General features: G+C 36.2%; 1 protein-coding gene across 6 annotated transcripts in view; it reads right to left on the minus strand.

Moving 5' to 3' along the window:
- Positions 1-24,429, minus strand: part of ANTXR2 (ANTXR cell adhesion molecule 2) — a 162,671-nt gene that overhangs the window by 95,584 nt on the left and 42,658 nt on the right. For all 6 annotated transcript variants that reach the window (XM_059066445.2, XM_067035906.1, XM_067035903.1 and 3 more), the window contains exon 11: positions 8,624-8,702. In XM_059066445.2, coding sequence (XP_058922428.1) covers positions 8,624-8,702 — 79 coding nt within the window. The remainder of the gene's footprint in view (positions 1-8,623; positions 8,703-24,429) is intronic.

Below are 24,429 nucleotides of genomic sequence, written 5' to 3' on the forward strand. Positions count from 1 at the left end.
GAGGATGGAGAAAGAATGCCATTTCAGTGAGCAAAACACTGAGATAAAATATACCACAAATGTCTGTAATCTCAACCACATCCTGAGAGACCAGGAAACCTACACATTACAACATCCACAAAATCTATAAATTGCAACATGAATTGAAGATAGAAAGGGGAAAAAACCAACTAGCTATTTTCAAAATAAAAACAGGTGTTGTTCAAGAGTTATCCAGGGAATTCAATAATGACCCAAGAGTCCATATGGATGCTTGTTTTCCCTGCAATGTTTTCTTGCAACAAGAAACAAACTATCTCTCTACAGATAATATTGAGTTGCTTTGTTTCGTTTGCTGGAGGAAGGATGTCTATCAAGTTAAAAGATCAAAATATAACACCATAAAACCATGAGATGGAGGTGGCGCCTTCAAGATGGTAGAGGAGTAAGACGTGGAGGTCACCTTCCTCCCCACAAATACATCAGAAATACATCTACATGTGGAACAACTCCTACAGAACACCTACTGAACACTGGCAGAAGACTTCAGACCTCCCAAAAGGCAAGAAACTCCCCGTGTACCTGGGTAGGGCAAAAGAAAAAAGAATAAACAGAGACAAAAGAATAGGGATGGGACCTGCACCCGTGGGAGGGAGCTGTGAAGGAGGAAAGGTTTCCACACACTACAAAGCCCCTTCATGGGCGGAGTGGCAGAGGGGGGAAGCTTCGGAGCCGTGGAGGAGAGCGCAGCAACAGAGTGCGGAGGGCAAAGCGGAGAGATTCCCTCACAGAGGATTGGTGCCGACCAGCACTCACCAACCCAAGAGGCTTGTCTGCTCACCCACCGGGGCGGGCAGGGGCTGGGAGCTGAGGCTCGGACTTCGGTCAGATCCCAGGGAGAGGACTGGGGTTGGCTGCGTGAACACAGCCTGAAGGGGGCTAGCACACCACAGCTAGCCAGGACAGAGTCCAGAAAAAATCTGGATCTGCCTAAGAGGCAAGAGAGGTGTGCGAGGAGAGGGGATTCAGAGCACCAGCTAAACGAGCTCCAGAGAAGGGCACGAGCTGCAGCTATCAGCATGGATGCCAGAGATGGGCATGAAACCCTAAGGCTGCTGCTGCCACCACCAAGAAGCCTGTGTGCAAGCACAGGTCACTATCCACACCAACCCTCCCAGGAGCCTGTGCAGATCACCACTGCCAGGGTCCCATGATCCAGGGACAACTTCCCCGGGAGAACGCACAGTGCACCTCAGGCTGGTGCAATGTCACTCAGGTCTCTGCCGCTGCAGGCTCGCCCCGCATCCGTACCCCTCCCTCCCCCCGGCCTGAGTGAGCCAGAGCCCCAGAATCAGCGGCTCCTTTAACCCTGTCCTGTCTGAGAGAAGAACAGACGCTTTCAGGCGACCTACATGCAGAGGCGGGTCCAAATCTAGAGCTGAACCCTGGGAGCTCTGCGAACAAAGAAGAGAAAGGGAAATCTCTCCCAGCAGCCTCAGGAGCAGCAGATTAAATCTCCACAATCAACATGATGTAGCCTGCATCTGTGATTCCACAAATGAATAGACAACGAATCATCCCAAACTGAAGAGGTGGGCTTTGGGAGCAACTGTAGACTTGGGGTTTGCTTTCTGCATCTAACTTGTTTCTGGTTTTATCTTTATCTTAGTTTTTTATCTAGACATTATTATCAATGGTAGATTTGTTTATTGATTTGGTTGCTCTCTCTCTTTTTTTTAATATATATATATTTTTCTCCTTTTAATTTTTTTCTGAGTATGTATGTGTATGCTTCTTTGTGACTTTGTCTGTATAGATTTGCTTTTGTCATTTATCCTAGGGTTCTGTCTATCTGTTTTTTGAGGGTTTTTTTTGTCTATTTTTTAGTATAGTTTCTAGTGCTTGTTATCATTGGTGGTATTGTTTTTTCGTTTGGTTGCTCTTTTCCTTCTTTTTTAAATTATTTTTTATTTTTATTTTTAATTTTTTTTATTTTAATAACTTTATATATTTTTTTCTTTTTTTTTTTCTACCTTTTCTTCTGAACCATGTAGCTAACAGGATCTTGGTGCTCTGGGCAGGTGTCAGGCCTAACCCTCTGAGGTGACAGAGCCAAGTTCAGAACATTGGTCCACTAGAGACCTCCTGGCCCCACATAATACCAAATGGCGAAAGCTCTCCCAGAGATCTCCATGTCAATGCTAAGACTCAGCTCCACTCAATGACTGACAAGCTACAATGCTGGATACCGCATGACAAACAATTAGAAAGACAGGAACACAGCCACACCCTTTAGCAGAGAGGCTGCCTAAAATCATACTAAGGTCACAGACACCCCAAAACACACCACCGGACATGGTCCTGCCCACCAGAAAGACAAAATCCAGCCTCACCACCAGAACACAGGCACCAGGCCCCTCCACCAAGAAGCCTGCACAACCCACTGAACCACCCTTAGCCACTGGAGGCAGACAACATAAACAACAGGAACTATAGACCTGCAGCCTGCGAAAAGGAGACCCCAAACACAGTAAGTTAAGCAAAACAAGAAGACATATAAATACACAGCAAATGAAGGAGCAAGGTTAAAAACCCACCAGACCAAACAAGTGAAGAGGAAATAGGCAGTTTACCTGAAAAAGAATTCAGAGCAATGATAGTAAAGATGATCCAAAATCTTGGAAATAGAATGGAGAAAATACAAGAAACATTTCCCAAGGAACTAGAAGAACTAAATAGCAAACAAACAAGGATGAACAACACAAAAAATGAAATTAAAAATTCTCTAGAAGGAACCATTAGCAGAATAACTGAGGCAGAAGGACGGATAAGTGACCTGGAAGATAAAATAGTGAAAATAATTACAGTAGAGCAAGATAAAGAAAAAGAATGAAAAGAATTGAGGACAATCTCAGAGACATCTGGGACAACACTTATCGCACCAGCATTCAAATTATAGGGGTCCCAGAAGAAGAAGAGAAAAAAAAGGGACTAAGAAAATATTTGACGAGATTATATTTGAAAAATTCCCTAATATGGGAAAGGAAATATTCAATCAAGTCCAGGAAGTTCAGAGAGTCCCATACAGGATAAATCCAAGGAGAAACATGCCAAGACACATATTAATCAAACTATTACCAATTCAATACAAAGAAAAAATATTAAAAGCAGCAAGGGAAAAGCAACAAATAACATATAAGGGAATCCCCATAAGGTTAATAGCTGATCTTTCAGCAGAAACTCTGCAAGCCAGAAGGGAGTGGAAGGGCATATTTAAAGTGATGAAAGGGAAAAACCTACAACAAAGATTACTCTATCCAGCACAGATCTCATTCAGATTCGATGGAGAAATTAAAAACTTTACAGACAAGCAAAAGCTAAGAGAATTCAGCACCACCAAACCAGCTTTACAACAAATGCTAAAGGAACTTCTCTAGGCAGGAAACACAAGAGGAGGAAAAGACTTACAATAACAAACCCAGAAAAATTAAGAAAATGGTAATAGGAACACACATATAGATAACTACCTTAAATGTAAATAGATTAACTGCTCCAACCAAAAGGCATAGACTGGCTGAATGGATACAAAAACAAGACCCATATATATGCTGTCTAAAAGAGACCTAGGGACACATACAGACTGAAAGTGAGGGGATGGAAAAAGATATTCCATGCAAATCGAAATCAAAAGAAAGCTGGAGTAGCAATTCTCATATGAGAAAAAATAGACTTTAAAATAAAGACTATTATAAGAGGTAAAAAAGGACACTACATAATGATCAAGGGATCAATCCAAGAAGAAGATATAACAATTATAAATCTATATGCACCCAACACAGGAGCACCTCAATACATAGGCAAATGCTAACATGTATAAAAGAGGAAATAGACAGTAACACAACAATAGTGGGGGACTTCATCACCTCACTTACACCGATGGACAGATCATCCAGACTGAAAATTAATACAAAAACACAAGCTTTAAAAGACACAGTAGAACAGATAGATTTAATTGATATGTATAGGACATTTCAATTGAAAACAGCAAATTACACTTTCTTCTCAAGGTCTCATGGACTATTCTGCAGTATAGATCATATCTTGGGTCACAAATCAAGCCTTGGTAAATTTAACAAAGTTGAAATCATATCAAGTATGTTTTCCGACCACAATGCTATGAGACTAGATATCAATTAAAGGTAAAAAAACTGTAAAAAATACAAACACATGGAGGCTAAACAATACACTACCAAATACCCAAGAGATCACTGAAGAAATCAGAGAGTGAATCAAAACCTAGAAACAAATGACAATGGAAACAAGATGACCCAAAACCTATGGGATGCAGCAAAAGCAGTTCTAAAGAGGAAGTTCATACCAATACAATCCTACCTCAAGAAACAAGAAACATCTCAAATAAACAAACTAACCTTACGCCTAAAGCAATTAAAGAAGAACAAAAAATCCCCCAAAACAGCAGAAGTAACAACATCATAAAGATCACAGCAGAAATAAATGAAAAAGAAATGACAGAAAAGATACTAAAGATCAATAAAACTAAAAGCTGGTTCTTTGAGAGGATAAACAAAATTGATAAACCATTAGCCAGACTCATCAAGAAAAAAACAGTGATGGCTCAAATCAATAGAATTAGAAATGAAGGAGAAGTAACAACTGACAATGCAGAAATACAAAGGATCATCAGAGATTACTACAAGCAACTACATGCCAATAAAACGGACAACCTGGAAGAAATGGACACATTCTTAGAAAAGCACAAACTTCCAAGACTGAACCAGGAAGAAATAGAAAATATAAACAGACCAATTACAAGCACTGAAATTGAGACTGTTATTGAAAATCTTCGAACAAACAAAAGCCCAGGACCAGATGAGTTCACAGCAAATTCTATCAAACATTTAGAGAACAGCTAACACGTATCTTTCTCAAACTCTTCGAAAATATAGCAGAGGACAGAACACTCCCAAACTCATTCTACAAGGCCACCATCACCCTGATACCAAAAGCAAAGATGTCACAAAGAAAGAAAACTACAGGCCAGTATCACTGATGAACACAGATGCAAAAATCCTCAACAAAATACTAGCAAACAGAATCCAACAGCACATTAAAAGGATCATGCACCATGATCAAGTGGGGTTTATCCCAGGAATACAAGGATTCTTCAATATACGCAAATCAATCAATGGGATACGCCATATTAACAAATTGAATGATAAAAAACCATATGATTATCTCAAGGGATTCACAAAAAGCTTTCAACAAAATTCAACTTCCATTTATGATAAAAACCCTCCAGAAAGTAGACATAGAGGGAAGTTACCTCAACATAATAAAGGACATATATGACAAACCCACAGCCAACATAATTCTCAATGGTTAAAAACTGAAACCGTTTCCACTAAGACCAGGAAGAAGAGAAGGTTGCCCACTCTCACAACTATTATTCAACATAGTTTTGGAAGCTTTAGCCACAGCAATCAGAGAAGAAAATAAATTAAAGGAATCCAAATCATAAAAGAAGGAAAACTGTCATTGTTTGCAGATGACATGATACTATAAATAGAGAATCCTGAAGATGCTACCAGAAAACTACTAGAGCTAATCAATGAATTTGGTAAAGGAACAGGGTACAAAATTGATGCACAGAAATCTCCTGCATTCCTATACACTAATGATGAAAAATCTGAAAGAGAAATTAAGGAAACACTCCCATTTACCACTGCAACAAAAAGAATAAAGTACCTAGGAATAAATCTACCTAAGAAGACAAACAACCTGTATGCAGAAAATTATAAGACACTGATGCAAGAAATTAAAGATGATACAAACAGATGGACAGATATACCATGTTCTTGGATTGGAAGAATAAATAATGTGAAAATGAGTATACTACCCAAAGCAATCTATAGATTCAATACAATCCCTATCAAACTACCAATGGCATTTTTCACAGGATTAAAACAAAAATTTTCACAATTTGTATGGAAACACAAAAGACCCCGAATAGCCAAAGCAGTCTTGAGCAAGAAAAATGGAGCTGGAGGATTCAGGATTCCTGACTTCAGACTATACTCTAAAGCTAACAGTCATCAAGGCAGTATGGTACTGGCACAAAAACAGAAATATAGATCAATGGAACAGGATAGAAAGCCCAGAGATAAACCCATGAATATATGGTCACCTTATTTTTGACAAAGGAGGCAAGAATATACAATGGAGAAAAGACAACCTCTTCAATAAATGGTGCTGGGAAAACTGGACTGCTACATGTAAAAGAATGAAATTAGAACACTCCCTAACACCATCACAAAAATAATCTCCAAACAGACTAAAGACCTAAATGTAAGTCCAGGCACTATAAAACTCTTAGAGGGAAACATAGGCAGAACACGCTATGAGATAAATCACAGCAAGGTCCTTTTTGACCCACCTCCTAAAGAAGTGGAAATAAAAACAAAAATAAACAAATGGGAACTAATGAAACTTAAAATCTTTTGCACAGCAAAGGAAACCATAAACAAGATGAAAAGACAACCTTCAGAATGGGAGAAAATATTTTCAAACAAAGCAACTGACAAAGGATTAATCTCCAAAATATACAAGCAGCTAATGCAGCTCAATATCAGAAAAAGCAAACAACCCAATCCAACAATGGGTGGAAAATCTAAATCGACATTTCTCCCAAGATTGCCAACAAACACATGAGATGATGCTCAACATCACTAATCATTAGAGAAATGAAAATCAAATCTACAATGATGTATTACCTCACACTGGTCAGAATGGTCAACATCAAAAACCCTACAAACAATAAATGCTGGAGAAGGTGTGGAGAAATTGGAACCCTCTTGCACTGTTTGTGGGAATGTAAATTGATAAAGCCATTATGGAGAACAATATGGAGGCTCCTCAAAAAACTAAAAATAGAACTACCATATGGCCCAGCAATCCCACTACTGGGCATATACTCTGAGGAAACCATAACTCAAAAAGAGTCAGGTACCACAATGTTTTTTGCAGCACTATTTACAATAGCCAGGACATGGAAGCAACTTAAGTGTCCATCAACAGATGAATGGATAAAGAAGATGTGGCACATATATACAATGGAATATTACTCAGCCATAAAAAGAAAGGAATCTGAGTTATTTGTAGTGAGGTGGATAGACCTAGAGACTGTCATACAGAGTGAAGTAAGTCAGAAAGAGAAAAACAAGTACCGTATGTTAACACATATATATGGGATCTAAAAAAAAAAATTGGTTCTGACAAACCTAGGGGCAGGACAAGAATAAATACTCAGAGGTAGAGAATGGACTTGAGGACACGGGGTGGGAAAGGGTAAGCTAGGATGAGGTGAGAGAGTGGCATGGTCATATATACACTACCAAATGTAAAATAGATAGCTAGAGGGTTGCCACTGCATAACACAGGGAGATCAGCTTGGTGCTTTGTGTCCACCTAGAGAGGTGGGATAGGGAGGGTGGGAGGGAGATGCAAGAGGGAGTCGATATGGGGATATATGTATATGTATAGTTGATTCACTTTGTTATACAGCAGAAACTAACATACATTGTAAAGCCTTTATACTCCAATAAAGATGTTAAAAAAAATCATGAGATGTGAGAAAATGTTTAGGCAGGAATTTTGTTTTTTTGCTTAGCTTTATATATTTTTAACAAAGAAAATGCACTCATAAGAATATCAGCCATGTGATCAGTTCCTTTTAGTGCTTTGTGTTTTCATGTTCAACAATCTAATGTCAAGATAAACCAAAAAAATTAACTATAAGGAAAACACTCTCTTATCAATGGAATTTATATATCCAAATATTGCATCTGAGGTAGTGCAAATTAACCATCTTAACTAAATTATAGTTTCAGTGTAGTTTCAAACCAAGATATTATAAAGCTCTCAAAATCAAGTTCCTTACTCTTGAGAAAGTACCAGCATAAAAAGGGACAAAATAATAAGCTCACTCATTAAGATGAACTAATAATTTCAAAAACATGATAAATGTCTTAGATACTATAATGCATCCTTCATTAACAGAAAGATATTATTTCCTTTACATAGTTAATGTTTTAAGAAAAAATGCTTCATTTGGAAATCATTTTCTTACCTTATTCTAATATTTAAATATGACTTCAATTTTATAAATATCAAAATATAATGTATACTCTCTTAAAATTCCTTTTATCTTTTTTTTTTTTTTTTTTTTTTTGCAGTACACGGGCCTCTCACTGTTGCAGCCTCTCCCATTGCAGAGCACAGGCTCCGGATGCACAGGCTCAGCGGCCATGGCTCACGGGCCCAGCCGCTCCGCGGCATGTGGGATCCTCCCGGACCGGGGCACAAACGCGTGTCCCCCGCATCGGCAGGCAGACTCTCAACCACTGCACCACCAGGGAAGCCCTTAAAATTCCTTTTAAAGGAGACTAAAGGAAAAAATAAGACAACCTACAATAAATTCTATACAGACCTTTTCTTGTAATGGTCTCCAGTGTTATTATTTGTACTTTCTTTACTGTAGGATGCAACAATATTGAAGGTGAAGGTCCATAAATTATTTCTGGAGAGAGTTATTTTAAAAGGTAACTTTATGTGAACAGTGACTTACACATTCTGTGGCTGTGACTGTCAGCGAGCCCGAGATGACAGAATTTCCTCCATTAAAGCTCACTGAAACATCAAGAGTTCTGAAAGAAAATGCAGAAACAATAATTAACAGTAATTGAAAACTGGAGTTCTATGGAAAATTTTTTTTTCCTTAAATAATTCAGAATTAGCCAGAGTCTACTTTAAAAGTCAAAGCATTTGATCAGTTATCTTAGCGTTTTTCTTTCTTAGTTCTAGTCCTTACTCAGTAGCCACAGGCAAATTCCTTAAGTGATCTAACTGTTCCTAAAAGAAGCATTAATGTCAATAGAAACATGAAGAAATAAATTCCTGTTGTTGTCATTGTTGTAGTTTAAAATAATACATTTTTAGGAAAAAATTAAATTAAAAATTTCCTTAATCCAGAAAAATGCTGAGATTGTTTCAGGTTTGCAAAAACCTAAAATGGGGAAAAATACTTCCATCTGATTTAGCTTTTCCCTGTTTCTAGACATTACCATTATCACAAGATCATTGTTTAAGAATATAAAAATGGAAATAGACAGAAACTGGGCACAGAGGGAACTTACCTCAACATAATAAAAGGCATATATGACAAACCCACAGCCAACATCATTCTCTAAGGTAAAAAACTGAAAGCATTTCTTCTAAGATCAGGAACAAGACAAGGGTGCCCATTCTTACCAGTATTATTCAACATAGTTTTGGAGGTTTCAGCCATGGCAATCAGAGAAGAAAAAGAAAAAAGGAATACAAAATGTAAAACAATTAAAACTGTCACTTTTTGCAGATGACATGATACTATACATAGAAAACCCTAAAGAGGCCACCAGAAAGCTACTAGAACTAATAAATGATTTTGGTAAAGTAGCAGAATACAAAGTTAATGCACAGAAATCTCTTGGATTCCTATACATTAATGATGAAAAATCAGAAAGACAAATTAAGGAAACAGATTTGCCACTGCAACAAAAAGAATAAAATTCCTAGGAATAAACCCACCTACAAAGGCAAAAGACCTGTATACAGAAAACTATAAAACACTGATTAAAGAAATCAAAGATGATACAAACAGATGGAGAGATATACCATGTTCTTGGATGAGAAGAATCAACATTGTGAAAATGACTATACTACCCAAAGCAATCTACAGATTCAGTGCAATCCCTATCAAATTACCAATGGCATTTTTCACAGAACTAGAACAAAAATTTTTACAATGTGTGTGGAAACACAAAATACCCTGAATAGCCAAAGCAATCTTGAGAAAGAAAAACGGAGCTGGAGGAATCAGGCTCCCAGACTTCAGACTATACTACAAAGCTACAGTAATCAAGACAGTATGGTACTGGCACAAAAACAGAAATACAGATCAATGGAACAGGATAGAAAGCCCAGAGATAAGCCCACGCATATATGGTCACCTTATCTTTGACAAAGGAGGCAAGAATATACAATGGAGAAAAGACAGCCTCTTCAATAAGTGGTGCTGGGAACACTGGGCAGCTACATTTTAAAAAATGAAATTAGAACACTCCATAACACCATACACAAAAATAAGCTCAAAATGGAATTAAAGACCTAAATGTAAGGTCAGACACTATAAAACTCTTAGAGGAAAACATAGGCAGAACACTCTATGACATCAATCAAAGCAAGATCCGTTTTGATCCACCTTTTAGAGAAATGGAAATAAAATCAAAAATAAACAAATGGGAACTAATGAAACTTAAAACCTTTTGCACAGCAAAGGAAACCATAAACAAGATGAAAAGACAACCTTCAGAATGGGAGAAAATATTTGCAAACGAAGCAACTGACAAAGGATTAATCTCCAAAATATACAAGCATCTCATGCAGATCAATACCAAAAAAACAAACAACCCAATCCAAAAATGGGCAGAAGACCTAAATAGATATTTCTCTAAAGAAGATACACAGATTGCCCGCAAACACATGAAATGATGCTCAACATTACTAATCATTAGAGAAATGAAAATCAAAACCACAATGAGGTATCACCTCACAACAGTCAGAATGGCCATCATCAAAGAATCTACAAACAATAAATGCTGGAGAGGGTGCGGAGAAAAGGGAAGCTCTTGTACTGTTGGTGGGAATATAAATTGATAGAGCCACTATGGAGAACAGTATGGAGGTTCCTTAAAAAACTAAAAATAGAACTACCATATGACCCAGCATCCCACTACTGGGCATATACACTGAGAAAACCATAACTCAAAAAGAGTCAGGTACCACAATGTTCATTGCAGCTCTATTTACAATAGCCAGGACATGGAAGCAACCTAAGTGTCCATCAACAGATGAATGGATAAAGAAGATGTGGCATATACGTACAATTGAATATTACTCAGCCATAAAAAGAAACGAAATTGAGTTATTTGTAGTGAGGTGGTTGGACCTAGAATCTGTCATACAGAGTGAAGTACGTCAGAAAGAGAAAAACAAATACCATATGCTATCATATATATATGGAATCTAAGACCAAAAAAATGGTCATGAAGAACCTATGGACAAGATGGGAATAAAGACGCAGAGTTACAAGAGAATGGACTTGAGGATATGGGGAGGGTGAAGGGTAAGCTGGGACAAAGTGAGAGAGTGGCATGGACATATATACACTACCAAATATAAAATAGATAGCTAGTGGGAAGCAGCCGCATAGCACAGAGAGATCAGCTCGGTGCTTTGTGACCACCTAGAGGGTTGGGATAGGGAGGGTAGGAGGGAGGGAGATGCAAGAGGGAGTTGATATGGGGATATATGTATATGTATAACTGATTCACTTTGTTATAAAGCAGAAACTAACACACCATTGTAAAGCAATTATACTCCAATAAAGATGTTAAAAAAAAAATAAGAGACACATGTACCACAATGTTCATCGCAGCTCTATTTACAACAGCCAGGACACGGAAGCAACCTAAGTGTCCATCGACAGATGAATGTATAAAGAAGATGTGGCACATATATATAATGGAATATTACTGAGCCATAAAAAGGAACGGAATTGAGTTATTTGTAATGAGGTGGATGTACCTAGAGTCTGTCATATAGAGTGATGTAATTCAGAAAGAGAAAAACAGATACTGCATACTAATGCACATATATGGAATCTAAAAAAATAGTACTGATGAACCTAGTGGCAGGGCAGGAATAAAAACACAGATGTAGAGGATGGACTTGAGGACACAGAGGGGAAGGGGAAGCTGGGACAAAGTGAAAGAGTAGCATTGACATATATACACTACCAAATGTAAAATTCATGGTTAGTGGGAAGCTGCTACACAGCACAGGGAGATCATCTCAATGCTTTGTGACGACCTAAAGGGGTGAGATAGGGAGGGTGGGAGGGAGGCTCAAGATGGAGGGGGTATGGGGATATGTGTATACATATAGCTGATTCACTTTGTTGTACAGCAGAAACTAACACAACATTGTAAAGCAATTATACTCCAATAAAGATATTTTTTAAAAAGTTATTACAAGATGCTAATTATTATATATAAAATGGATAAACAATAAAGTTTTACTGTATAGCACAGGGAACTATATTCAATATCCTGTGATAAACCATAATGGAAAAGAATATGAAAAAGAATGTATATATGTATAACTGAATCACTTTGCTGTATACCAGAAACTAACACAATATTGTAAATCAACTATACTTCAATAAAATAGTTTTTTAAAAACTGGAAATAACAAACCATTGAAAGATAAAATATAGAGAAAGTGATCATGAAAGACAGAGTAAACTAAATGAAAAACAAAAAGGAATGCAATTTACATATTTGTAGGCATTTGTTGTAAATGTTCAGGATTTTAAAATATCCTGACAAAGGTAGAAAAAAAGGAGAATAATTTTTGTCCATTGCTAAGAAATACAGCTCTCATTCTGAAAATATGATTTCAATTAATAATACAATTAAAAATAATTACAATTTCATTAATTCAGATTCTAATAATTCATCATTTGGGATCAGCAGGTAATTTTTTTTTCATAGCTCTAAGAAGATATCAAAGAGAAAACAAGGAGTTTTTAAAGTATTGAGGAGACAGCTCTTTTCCAAAAGAGTTTATGAAGTATATTACCAAAGAATAATCAGTATACCAACAAAACAAAGCTATCCATTCATTAAAGTGGAAGCAGTAGGCAACATTTTATTAATCTAGCTTCTATAGAACACCATGCTCCAATGCTCACAAAATATTCTAAATTCCAAGAATTAAAAGCTAGAAACTTTGCCTTAATTACTCTAAATTTAGATGATTTCTTCTCTATGCCTTGAGTTGTGTGCCAAATACTATTAGTTATGGAGAGTTAGGATAAAATGGAAGCAATCTCAAGCCACTGGAAAGATTTTCAGTAATGATGCTAGGGAGAGGAGATTAGAAATATTATTCAGTCCCCGCCATGGACCAGATGCTATCCTGGGCATTTTATGGATATTATCTCATTTAATTCTTAAAAGAACTCTTAAAGTAAGTAGTTTCACAGTTTTACAGCTGGGGTACATAGGCCCCAAAATGTTAATTACCTTGCCCAAAGTGGTAATGCTAGGATTCTCACAAATTTTGAATTCTTTCCATCATACCACACAGGCTTGAAGAAATGAAAGTTCTTAATGTGTTTTTTTTTCCCTCAATGTGATATTTAGTTTGGATTCTTACAGGGCTAGAGCCCCCAGGAAAGAGAGGACTAGCAAACTTCTAGCTGAACTCTTCTTCAAAATTCAGGATTAATCCTATTAAAAATATTCCTTGTAAAATATTCCCTTTAAAACATTTTGTTAAAAAAAAAAAAGTTTAGCTAAATCCAGAAAAGAACAAGAACTTGGGGTATTTATATCAACTTAACTAAACTTCTGAACTATTCCAACACAGAATGACAAGTGGCTTATTTAAGAAAGAAAACTTAAACCTACTTGCTTTTTCTGCAGAACTGAGTTCCTTGTTTTGCTTTGTTTTTTTTTGAAGATTAAGCATAGTTCAATCCAAAAATAATGTTTCCTAGATCCTAATTCCTCTACTTTAAAGCATGTACCAGAAAGCATATGATACAGAAAGCATGGTTTTGGTTTGTGGGGGAAGATGACTGGATTCATAATAATGTATGATTGTTACCGGTAATCTTATTGATTCAACTTTAAAGGGATCAGTAGACACTGACAAAAGCTGCTTATAATCTGGCAGGTAGAACTCACCAGAAATGAACCAGTTCTCTAATTAATGAAGGAAACATTTAAAACATTTAATACTTTTCCAAATGGAATAAGAACAGAAGATGTATTTTATAACAAAATTCACTCTTTTCTATAGTTTCCCATAGAATGCTGATGAGGTCTTGTAGGCAACCAAACCAATTTGCACATTATTCTTAAAATCTCAGTCTAGTATAATGTAGCTGGTGTCTGATCAAACTGAATTAGTCTCCACAGACATGGAAAGCCACTGGATGATTCTTTTGACACATGGATTCAGTTGAAACAATATAATATTCACCTTGCTGAGAGCAGTAGTAGCACAATCAAACCACTACCAGAAACAACAGTACTAATAATAACATTGTTTATCGATTCCTAACTATGAGCTAAACACATTAACACATCTTCTCACTTAATTCTCAAAACAATGCACTGAGGGAGGCTGTAGCGTTATCTCCATTTTCCAAATAAAGGACCTGAAGCTTAGAAAGGTAACTTACCCAAATATTGGACTTCTCTGGCTCTGTAGTCAAAGTGCTTTCACTTCTACTGCATACCACCTTAATCCTCAGTAAGTGCTTTAGGGTCTTACATCTAAATTTCACTCACTGGCGAGAGCTTTGTCTCACTTCTCCAGTGACACTCTTCCAATTTCTTACTATATTCATATATTTCTCATGGTGATAATGGCATTTACTATATGATATTTATTTGTGAACATATGTGTATATTTTTATATGTATATATATATGTTGGGAAATTTTTTCAGAAGTGTTGCAAACATGAAAAACATACTCTAAAAGTTATTTCTGCTTTTAAATTTTGTTGTTTCTTTAGAAAAAATGTTTGAAATTATTGGTATGATACTGGCACTGTTATGAGCTGATACTTTTGTCCAAAGCTCTGCTATTCCATTGCTGGCACACAGATTGATAAAATCCATCTCACCCTCTAACCCAGACTCAATAACTTGACCTTTCTTTGCCCCAAGACTCCAATATACATATATCATGTTTTGTCATATTTTATGTAACTTGCACTAGTATCTATGGATTTCTCATTCTGATTGCTATATAACTTTTATTGCTGGTTAGTATATTTAGGACAGTAGAAATCATACTCTCAGTTACAGAAACTTTATTATGGGCAAAAATGTATTAAAGCCACATTGTTTTTACATAATTCCATAAAGGAGTGGTGAGTAAAGAGTTTATTTTTATTTGTCCCAAGAATAAAATAAAATTGAAAAAGGGGATAGATTCAGCCCACATGTTGGGGAATCAGGAGTTCTAGGTTTGAACCCTAGTCACTACCCTCTCAATCTTGCATTCTTCAATGTGTAAAAGGGGGATAACTGTACCTATTTCAGAGTTACTCTGGGGAGGAGAGCTTGATAAAATAATGTACATAAAATGTCCAACACAGTGCCTGGAACACAGCGGGTACTCTATAAATTATTGTAACATCTGACAATTTGTCTAAAAAATTAGTCAGCTATCAAGGTACTTTTATATAAACATTTTAGATCCAAGTTAAAAAACAGCACAGATAATATAGAAGAATGTATTGCAGCAAAGAAATAATTGCCTAATACTTTTTTGTTTACTTTAAAGAATTTCTCTTCTACTTACTTCCATATAAAAATAGAGAGAGTTAAATTGTTCCAAAAATGCCAGTATAACATATAATGTCATACAAGTTCGTGTAAAGAAAATTTTCAAAGCTATTTCCTTCCTGTTACAAAATGTTATCTTGATAAAACCCAACACTGCAACTATGTTGAGCTGTGTGCTTGAACCTAACATTTAAAATTGTACTCCAAATTGGTTTCTGAATGTTGGCCAGTAAGTTCAATCAATCACTCAATCAGTCTATTACTCCAATATTTATAAATTGCTTACAATAGGCCAACCTAGGCTGTGCTTGGTAATAGGGCTGCAATAACAAATGAAACACAGCATTACAGTGTAATTGAAAGGAAGCCACATGAACAATTACAATAGAATGTGATATTAACTACAATAGGTATAAGCACAAAGGTACTAGTGGACCATGTGGGAGTTACAACCGACTGAGCCTTGCATGGGGACATCAACAAAGATTTCCTGCAGGAAGTCACTTCTATGATGAATCCTAAAGGATGATCAAGAATTAGTTAGGAAAAGAGATTAAAAAGGGATCCAAGAAGATGGAGCACTATTTGACAAGCTGGAAGATAAGAAAGGCACAGACAGTCAAGGAATAAAAGCCATTCAATATGGCATCAACACAGAATGTGAGAGTGAGACTATATGGTTTCAGGCCGAAAAGGAGAGTAGGAGAAGAATCATGAAGAACCCAGGATGCTATATTTAGATGTTTGGAATTAGTCTTATAAGTTTTTAAGCCAGGCAGAAATATGGTCAGAATTGTGTTTTACAAATATCACCTGTTGCATCATAGAGCATGAATTGGAAGAGTAAATTTCTACAGTACAAGACCAGTTAACAATGTCATAGTGTATTTCCCTGTTGGTAGGAATGGAAATTGGTACACCTACTATGAAAAACAGGACGGAGGTTCCCCCAAAAATTAAGAATGGAACTACCATATGATCCAGTTATTCCACTTCTGGGTATTTATCTGAAGAATACAAAAACACCAATTCAAAAAGATGTATGCAACCTGATGTTCACTGCAGCATTATTTACAATTGCCAAGATATGGAAGCAGCAATGTAAGTGCCCTTTGATGGATGAAGGGCTAAAGAAGACGTGGTATATATGTACAATGGAATACTACTCAACCATAAAAAAATGGAATCTTGACATTTGTGACAACTTGGATGGACCTTGAGGGTACTAAGTGAAATAAGTCAGATGGAGAAAGACAAATATGTACGATTTCATTCATATGTGGAATATAAAAACAAAGAAACAAAACAAAACAAAAACAAGCACCTAGATACAGAGAACAAATTGATGGCTACCAGAGAGGAAGAGCGAGAGGGCAAAATGGGTAAAGGGGGTCAACTGTACGCTGACAGATGGAAACTAGACTTTTGGTGGTGAGCATACTGTAGTGTATACAGAAGTCAAAACTTAATATTTGTATACATGAAGCTTATATAATGTTATAAACCAATGTTACCTCAGTTAAAAAAATTTTTTTTTAAGAATTTCTCAGTGAATTTCAAATAAGGACCAAAGTAGAGCTGAAGCAAATAGTGTCAATGAGGGTAATCTGAAATGAAAATTGAGAGGTATTAAGCACTTAGATTAAAAAGGACTTGGACATTTATAGGATGTAGGAGGTGAGGAAGAAGGAGTAGTTAAAGGTGCTTCAAAGTTTGTGTTTTGCACAGGAAGGTGGGTGATCTTGCACAGGAAGCATGAAAGGAACAGGTTTGAACAGAAGTACATGAGTTTAATATGGGAACTTCAGGTTTAATTTGCCTAAGGGAAATCCAAGTGAATGAGCTGACCTTTGGATGGTGGACATTTGGTTGGTTTAAAGCTAAGGGAAAGATCTTGTCTGGAGATTTGGAACTCACAGCAAGAAAAGGAAGGCTTAGAGAAGGTGAGTTTATGGGTCAGGAATCCAGCCATGGTGAAAACTGACTAGGAACTGTAAGAAGAGGAGCAGGAGGTAACACTGGAGAAGAAACAGTCACGGAGGTGAGACTATGAAGTCGTGAAAGACAAGGAAAGAACTTCTTCTGAGACAGGACTGGCCCACAGTGCAGATAATTCTGGGTGGTCAGGGAAAGCGAGGCTCAGAACTGAGGACTCTTTCAACTCCCCTTTCTATAAGTTGGTTCTACATTGCTTAGAATTGCTTACAAATATGTTCAACGGCTCTTTGCTCCATCCTCAGAACATTTAAGTAGAAGGACAGAAGAAACCTGAACAACTTAACAAAAAGACTGCTTGAAGTGCATTTTAATGTCAATTGGTCCTCAATTAATAGTGATAAAACTAAATTCAAGGGTACTAAATTCATTCCACATGAGAAATTATTAAATAATTATTAAATAATTAAAAGTCCTAATGGTCACAGTGCTTTAATTTAAGGTTTAAAGATGTAAGACAATTCCAGAACAGGAGAACAGCTCATTGCCATACGTTAGGGCTACTCTGATCTGAGGAAATTTCATACTGAATGAAATACGGTTGACATTTCAATCATAGCAACCTATTTGCAAAGTATTTATTTGCTGCTGACTTTATGGATGTCCAATAAAAGACTGCCATTTTATGATCCATTTAAAAAGATGAAAAAATTAAATAAAATTGTGAAAGACATTTGCTGGAAGTAATAAATAATTTACCTCCAATTTGCACATACTGAAAATTAAACTGGCAACTACTCAAAAAGCTATTAAAATTATGGTGACTTAAGATATTTTGAAATCAAGTGCTACTATTTAATACTCTGAAGAGCTTTTTAAAAGTTAGCTTTATGCATAATAAATTATGAGGTGAAAATAAGGTTTCATATTTGTGAATAAAGACTCTACTTCTAGTTATGAATATATAGAGATAAATTAATGTTTTGTTTAAGGATATTTTCTTCAAAGGGGTAAAAGAATAAAATAATTGATTAAAATTATTTCTTTTTGAGATACTCAATATATGTATATAACTAAAACAAACACTGCAGTCAGGAAGAGTGTTAGATTTTAGAAGAAAAAAAAGCTATATCAGAATTGTACTGTACATCACACCTATACTTTTATTGTAAATGTTTTCAGTATTATACTGAAAATAACCCCAACTGCATTGTGTATCTTTTTAAATACTAAAAAGATGCTTCAAAATGATCACTCAATTTTTAGTGCCTTTCATCCAAAAAAGTCAAATATTTTAGTAATAGCAAAAACTTTCATAATATAAAATTTAAAAGCAGATATATAAGAGGATTTAAATACATATTTAAGGAATATCTTCCATATCCACATAGCTTCCCTCTTTGAACACCTTTAGTTACCAAAACACTCACTAAATGATTCCAAGTTTTACAAAAATCTTTCTTATATTGAGCTGAAATGTACCTCCTTTTACCTTCCACTCTTTCTTTCTCTTCTTCTTGGAGCAATAAATAATAAGTAAAATCTATCTTTCACATGACAGACCTGACATTTGGAGGGCTGATGTGTCACACCTGAATCGTGTCTTTTTCAGTATTTTAATTCAGTATTTTAACATTTTCATACTTGGCAATATTTTGTTGGCCACCCTAGACGTACTTGAATTAACTATTGTTCCTCTTAAAAGATAATTTCCAGAACTGAATATAATATTTAGGATGGAGATACAATGCAGATTAGGTGAACTTATCACATTTATAGATATAATCAGAAAGCGATACACTGTGTGAATGAATACATAAATGTTCCACCATTGGGGTAGGGGCATAGAGAAATATAAAAACTGAGAGGCTCCTCAGCCTTAACCAATCTCACCAAGATTCTAATGTTTATATTCAAAATAAAGATATAACTAATGTCCTGGTATTCATGATTTAAAAAATAAATAAATACAGTCTCATTCCGCATAAGGAAAAGAAGAAAGGATAAAGTTATGGTTGCAATCACCTGCTACTAAGATAATGGAATTGGGGATTGTGTAGATATACAGATGGACAATATTTGGTCATCACATGGCCTAGTGCTCCTGGAATGGGTGGCTGGGTTCCCCTGCAGACATTCACCCAGTGTCAAGGGGCTATCAAGGCTGTAGCTTGGTGTCCCTGGCAGGCCAAGGTCCCGGCAACTAGAAGGAGACCCAGTGATTGACACATTCACATCTAGAATGTCTACTATGGGGTCTGAGTGCTGTGGATGCTTCCAAGTGTGCTCCATCCTCTGGTCCCCCCACTACAAGAAGCTCATCTCAGGCCATGGCTTTGCCCAGAACCAGCTTGTTATTTGTAAGTACCCAACCAAGGTGGCTGAGCTCAAAGGTCACAAAGTTCAGGTCCTCAGTCCAACCATGAGCCCAGATGGGGGCCCTGCAGCTATGGCGCTGCTTTGACATGGAGCTTGAACAAGGGAGGAGGTGGGAGATCAGTGCAGCCAAAGCAGCCTCATCCACCAAGTCATCTGTTGATGACCAATTCATCATCTCAGTTTTCTGGTGTTTTAAAGAATTTTTCTAATAAAAAAAAATTTTGTCATATCTCCCTCTCAAAAAAAAACAAATTGATAAAATAAATTCATATAACCATACATATATAGGTATATATATATTTCTTTTAACTGTTCATGTGAGAAGCTGTGCTAAAGGCGGAATTTGTCAAACCAAGAAAGGGAAATGGAATTAATTTTATTCCAGGCAAGATGAATTATATTTTAAAAAAATCACAACATTGAGGAAAATAAGATTCCATTACCAAGTCAGGCTCTAACCCCAAGTCTGACACACATGCATCTCCGTGATCCTTCAGTATCAGATGCTTAAAATTTTCCACATACACTTATGTCCCACCACTTCTTACTTAAACCCTCTGTCAACTGTCTTTCCACGCTGCCTTTTAAGGGAAATAATACTATCAGCTTCATCTGATTTAGATATTTATTTCATATTTGCCAGAAGATTCTGGCCAATGTTTTTGAAAGCACATTTAACTATACCATATGCCTCCTTAAATCTATCAAACAAGCTGTAGGATCAGGCTCTGGTTCATTCTGTTCTGTTTTTCTTTCTTCACAATGTGTTTATGTATATTTACCCAATTTGTTCTGTTCTTCTTGCCAAATTACAGGTTTGAGATCTCAACTATTGCAGAGCAGCTGTGCTATTGTTGATGTCCCACTAAACAAGGGTCAGAGAATAAGCCCATTTTGCAAGAACGGGTGACACCTGCACATTACACCAGGAGGCCACTGCCCTCAAAAGGGTAGGATCTGCATAACTTCACAGAGTCCTTCCTACTCACACTTAAGACATTTTGGTTCAAATGAACCACTGGCAGAAATTAACTCCCAAACAATCTACAGATTTTTCTAGGTAAGACAATTTGTTTAACCATATGACATTTTTTAATTAAATTGTGTCCAATGAAAAAATATAGGAAAGAACAATCTCAGAAAGAACAATCTCACCTTTACATTCTTTCTGTTTAAAAACTAAAAATATGTTCATTTTAGTCTAAAATTCCATACCAGATAAAGAAATTTAATACATAGAGATGTCTCTCAAAGAAAGGACTCCAAAGACCCATTCCAACAATGCTAAGCAATGATAAACCTGGATAAAATTTGCCCAGATAGCTTTAACTTTTGTTTACTCCACGACATCAATTTCCAAATGCAAACCTATGTCCTAGCTACTCTGCTACATTCTAAGTTCCCATCTCCAAGTAAAACACCTTCATGTTAAGCCTCTTTCAAACCAACATTCACGAGCCCTGGATTTTTAAAGGAATAATCCTCAAAGAAAATGTAATTCAGGAAGTAACATAAAGATGAGAAAGGAACTGATAGAGCACACTAATGAGACGAGACACATGTCCATGGCTCCAGCTCTGAGACTGTGCATCTGGCTTTGAGGCTGTCTGTCTAGGGTTACTTCACCAGCATGCTGTTAATTATTTAAGTGAGAGGACAGGGGGAACCATCACCACATCTGTCACCCTCACACAGGAAAAACTTTCATTCATTGTTGGGCCAGATGTGTTTATTTGAAACATAGACTAACTAGCTACTTAATGGTTTTGAATCCTTAGCCAAAAGCTAATTAGACAAACATATTAAGCATAGTCACCTTACAAGGCCAAACTGTTTCAGTTGTGTTGATTTTAATCCAATCTCATAAGAGAGCTCATCGCCTACAAAAGTATCTGAAGGAAATTCAAGGCAAAGGAAAGGTCCAAATTGCTTGCAACGTACTTAGTAGAACAAATAATGATGTCGCCAAATGTCCAATACATTAATAAATAAAATCTTCACATATTTTGCCTCAGTGGTGACATGTACTTGATAGACAAAAAAGAAGCAAAAGTAATTATTTTAGACAGATCGCCTTCCAAAACATTCTCAGCTTGCTTGTAGGTGAAATATTAATGTCAAAAAGCAAACAAATGATTTTTTCTCGTGCTTGATATTTATTATGTCTTATGTGATTTTTAAAAATCACATCTTCTGAGTATTTAGCCAATCTACAAATCACTAAAGAATACCAGCAGTATCTGTGGCAGTCTCTTAAAAAGGAGACTGTGCCCCAAGGCAAATTCTAGAGAAAACAAATTCAGTGTTGGATAGAACAGGTATATTGCATTTTATAACTACTTTGGAGAAGAAAGTAAGCTGTCTTCCTTAACTAGTCATTACTATGAAAAGGTCAAGATAGTTTCCTGCTCTCTTAAATGGTATGATCCCCCAAACAGAATTCTGATCATCTTTCTCCTACCTGATATACCCAGTAATAAAATGCACTCTTTTAGCTCTTTACATAAATAGTAAATCAAAATATTTGAGAAAAATGTATTCATTCTTTCATGCAACAAACATTTAGTGAATCTACTATCTGTCAGGCATTGTGTTGGTGTTAGAGATACAGAAAGAAACAAAATAAACCAAATTCATCCCAGCAGGAGAAGGGAGACACAATAACAAACAAATAAATGCTGTGGAGAAAAAGTGAACCATGAAAAGAGAATAGAGACTGTTAAACTCAAGGGAGGGGGAAGATTGTATGATTAAATAGGGTGACTGGCAAGGGCTTACAGAGAAGGTGATATGTTGAACAAAAGTTGAAGTTGAGAGAGTGAGACAAGAAGGAAGGAGCCTTTCAAGCCACTGGAATAAGCTCAGGTGGTTAAAGAACAACAAAGAGGCCAGTGTGACCATAACAGAAGGGGCAAAAAGAGGATGAAGTTGGAGATGCAGTGAGGGCCAGATCTTGTAGAACCTTATAGTACATTGCAGTGATTAGACTTGTACTCTAAATGTAATGAGGAACTCATTATCAAGGATTTTAAGTGGAGGGTTGACATAAACTGATCTGTTTTAACAGGATCACTTTTGCCAAGGACAGAAGAAGAAAGATGGGTTGAGAGGCTAATAACCTAAGCAAGAAATGACAGTAGCTTGGTCTAGGGTCGTATCAGTGGAGGTGGTGGGGAAGGACTGGATTCTGAACATGTTTTGAAATCAGAGCTGAGATTTGCTTATGGGCTGCATAAAAGAGATCAATAATGAGTCAAAGGTTTTTTACCTGAACAACAAAAAGGATGGAGCTGCCAGTGACTAAGACAGAGAAGACAGCTCTGAAAACAGACTGGGGAGAACAATCAGGAGAATCAATATGGACTTATAGATTCAATAAAATAAGACCAAACTTTAAGTCAACAGATTTATCTTTGTTAATACAAGACTATTACTCAGAAAGCCATTGAGTCCCACTGTGCCCTTGTGGTACAGATGGCTCCACGCAAAATGGATGGGCCTTAAATTCCAAGGCCAGTCTAATTTGGCCATAAGCATGTTACCAATACCAGATTATTATATGACTCAAAAAATGACTACATTTTTATAGAAAGAAAATAGATTCTGATAGTCTTGTTTTTATAAGTTATATTATGCAGCTTTTTTCAATCAATTTCATATAGAAAGCTGATACTGCTCCAATTTACTTGGATGACCAGAAGTGATGTCCAACAGATATCTTGAATATTTAAGCACCCACAAATGTTAAGTGCTCAAGTGAACTTCAAACTACTAAAATGATTTTCTTAGGTTCCACAAAGGAATATATAATCTTCACTCTCTGAACACTAATCCAGACTTTGGATTGGGACCTTATGTATTTTAGTTTCCTCTGATCCAGAGGAAGGTTTGAGATCAGTATATAGTGATTCTTGAAAACTGTATCCTATCCATTATCCTAAGCATATTGCATCTATTACTGTTGGACAAGAGAACATTTGAACTATTTGCAATCATTTCCTGTATAATAGAGAGGGCAGGAGGAAAAAATCACACATGGAAATATTAAGTTGATGGTGAAATTATCTATATATAGGTGATTAAAATAAAAGCCCTTCTTCCAAACTAAATATCCCTTATTTTATCCAGCTATCATGGTTTATTGCCACACCAAAGAACATGAAAATATACTCCTTAATAGGACTGGGACACAAATTAATGCACAAATATTTCCTAGTCTAAGTTGTGCCTTATTGAGCCATGTTCCTTTTGCTCTTCAATCTTAATATTTAAACACTATAGTAATTAGTCAAAATCCCACTTTGAAACTCTTGTGTGTATGTGTATGTGTGTGTGTGTAAATTCAATACTCTAAAGTTCAAAATAATGGCTATGGCTTTATTATTTAAAGGTTCTAACAATATTTCTCAAATCTATCCAGATAAATATTTATAGAGTCTTTTAATCAATATTTAAGAAATAAGATAAAACAGACTTTACCCTTTTCAACCTACTAAGAATATGTATAAAGTACTAACCAGAGTGAGTTGTCTAGGATTTACTATTTCATGTTTAATCTGTATATCAAGAAAAGATAAAATAAGACAACCAATGTATATTTTGTCACTATTTCCTTATAATTTGTAGCTAAAAAGTTTTTAAATGTTTTTC

The sequence above is a fragment of the Kogia breviceps genome, chromosome 6 (genome assembly GCF_026419965.1).
Source record: "Kogia breviceps isolate mKogBre1 chromosome 6, mKogBre1 haplotype 1, whole genome shotgun sequence".
In the NCBI taxonomy this organism is placed as follows: Eukaryota; Metazoa; Chordata; class Mammalia; order Artiodactyla; family Physeteridae; genus Kogia; species Kogia breviceps.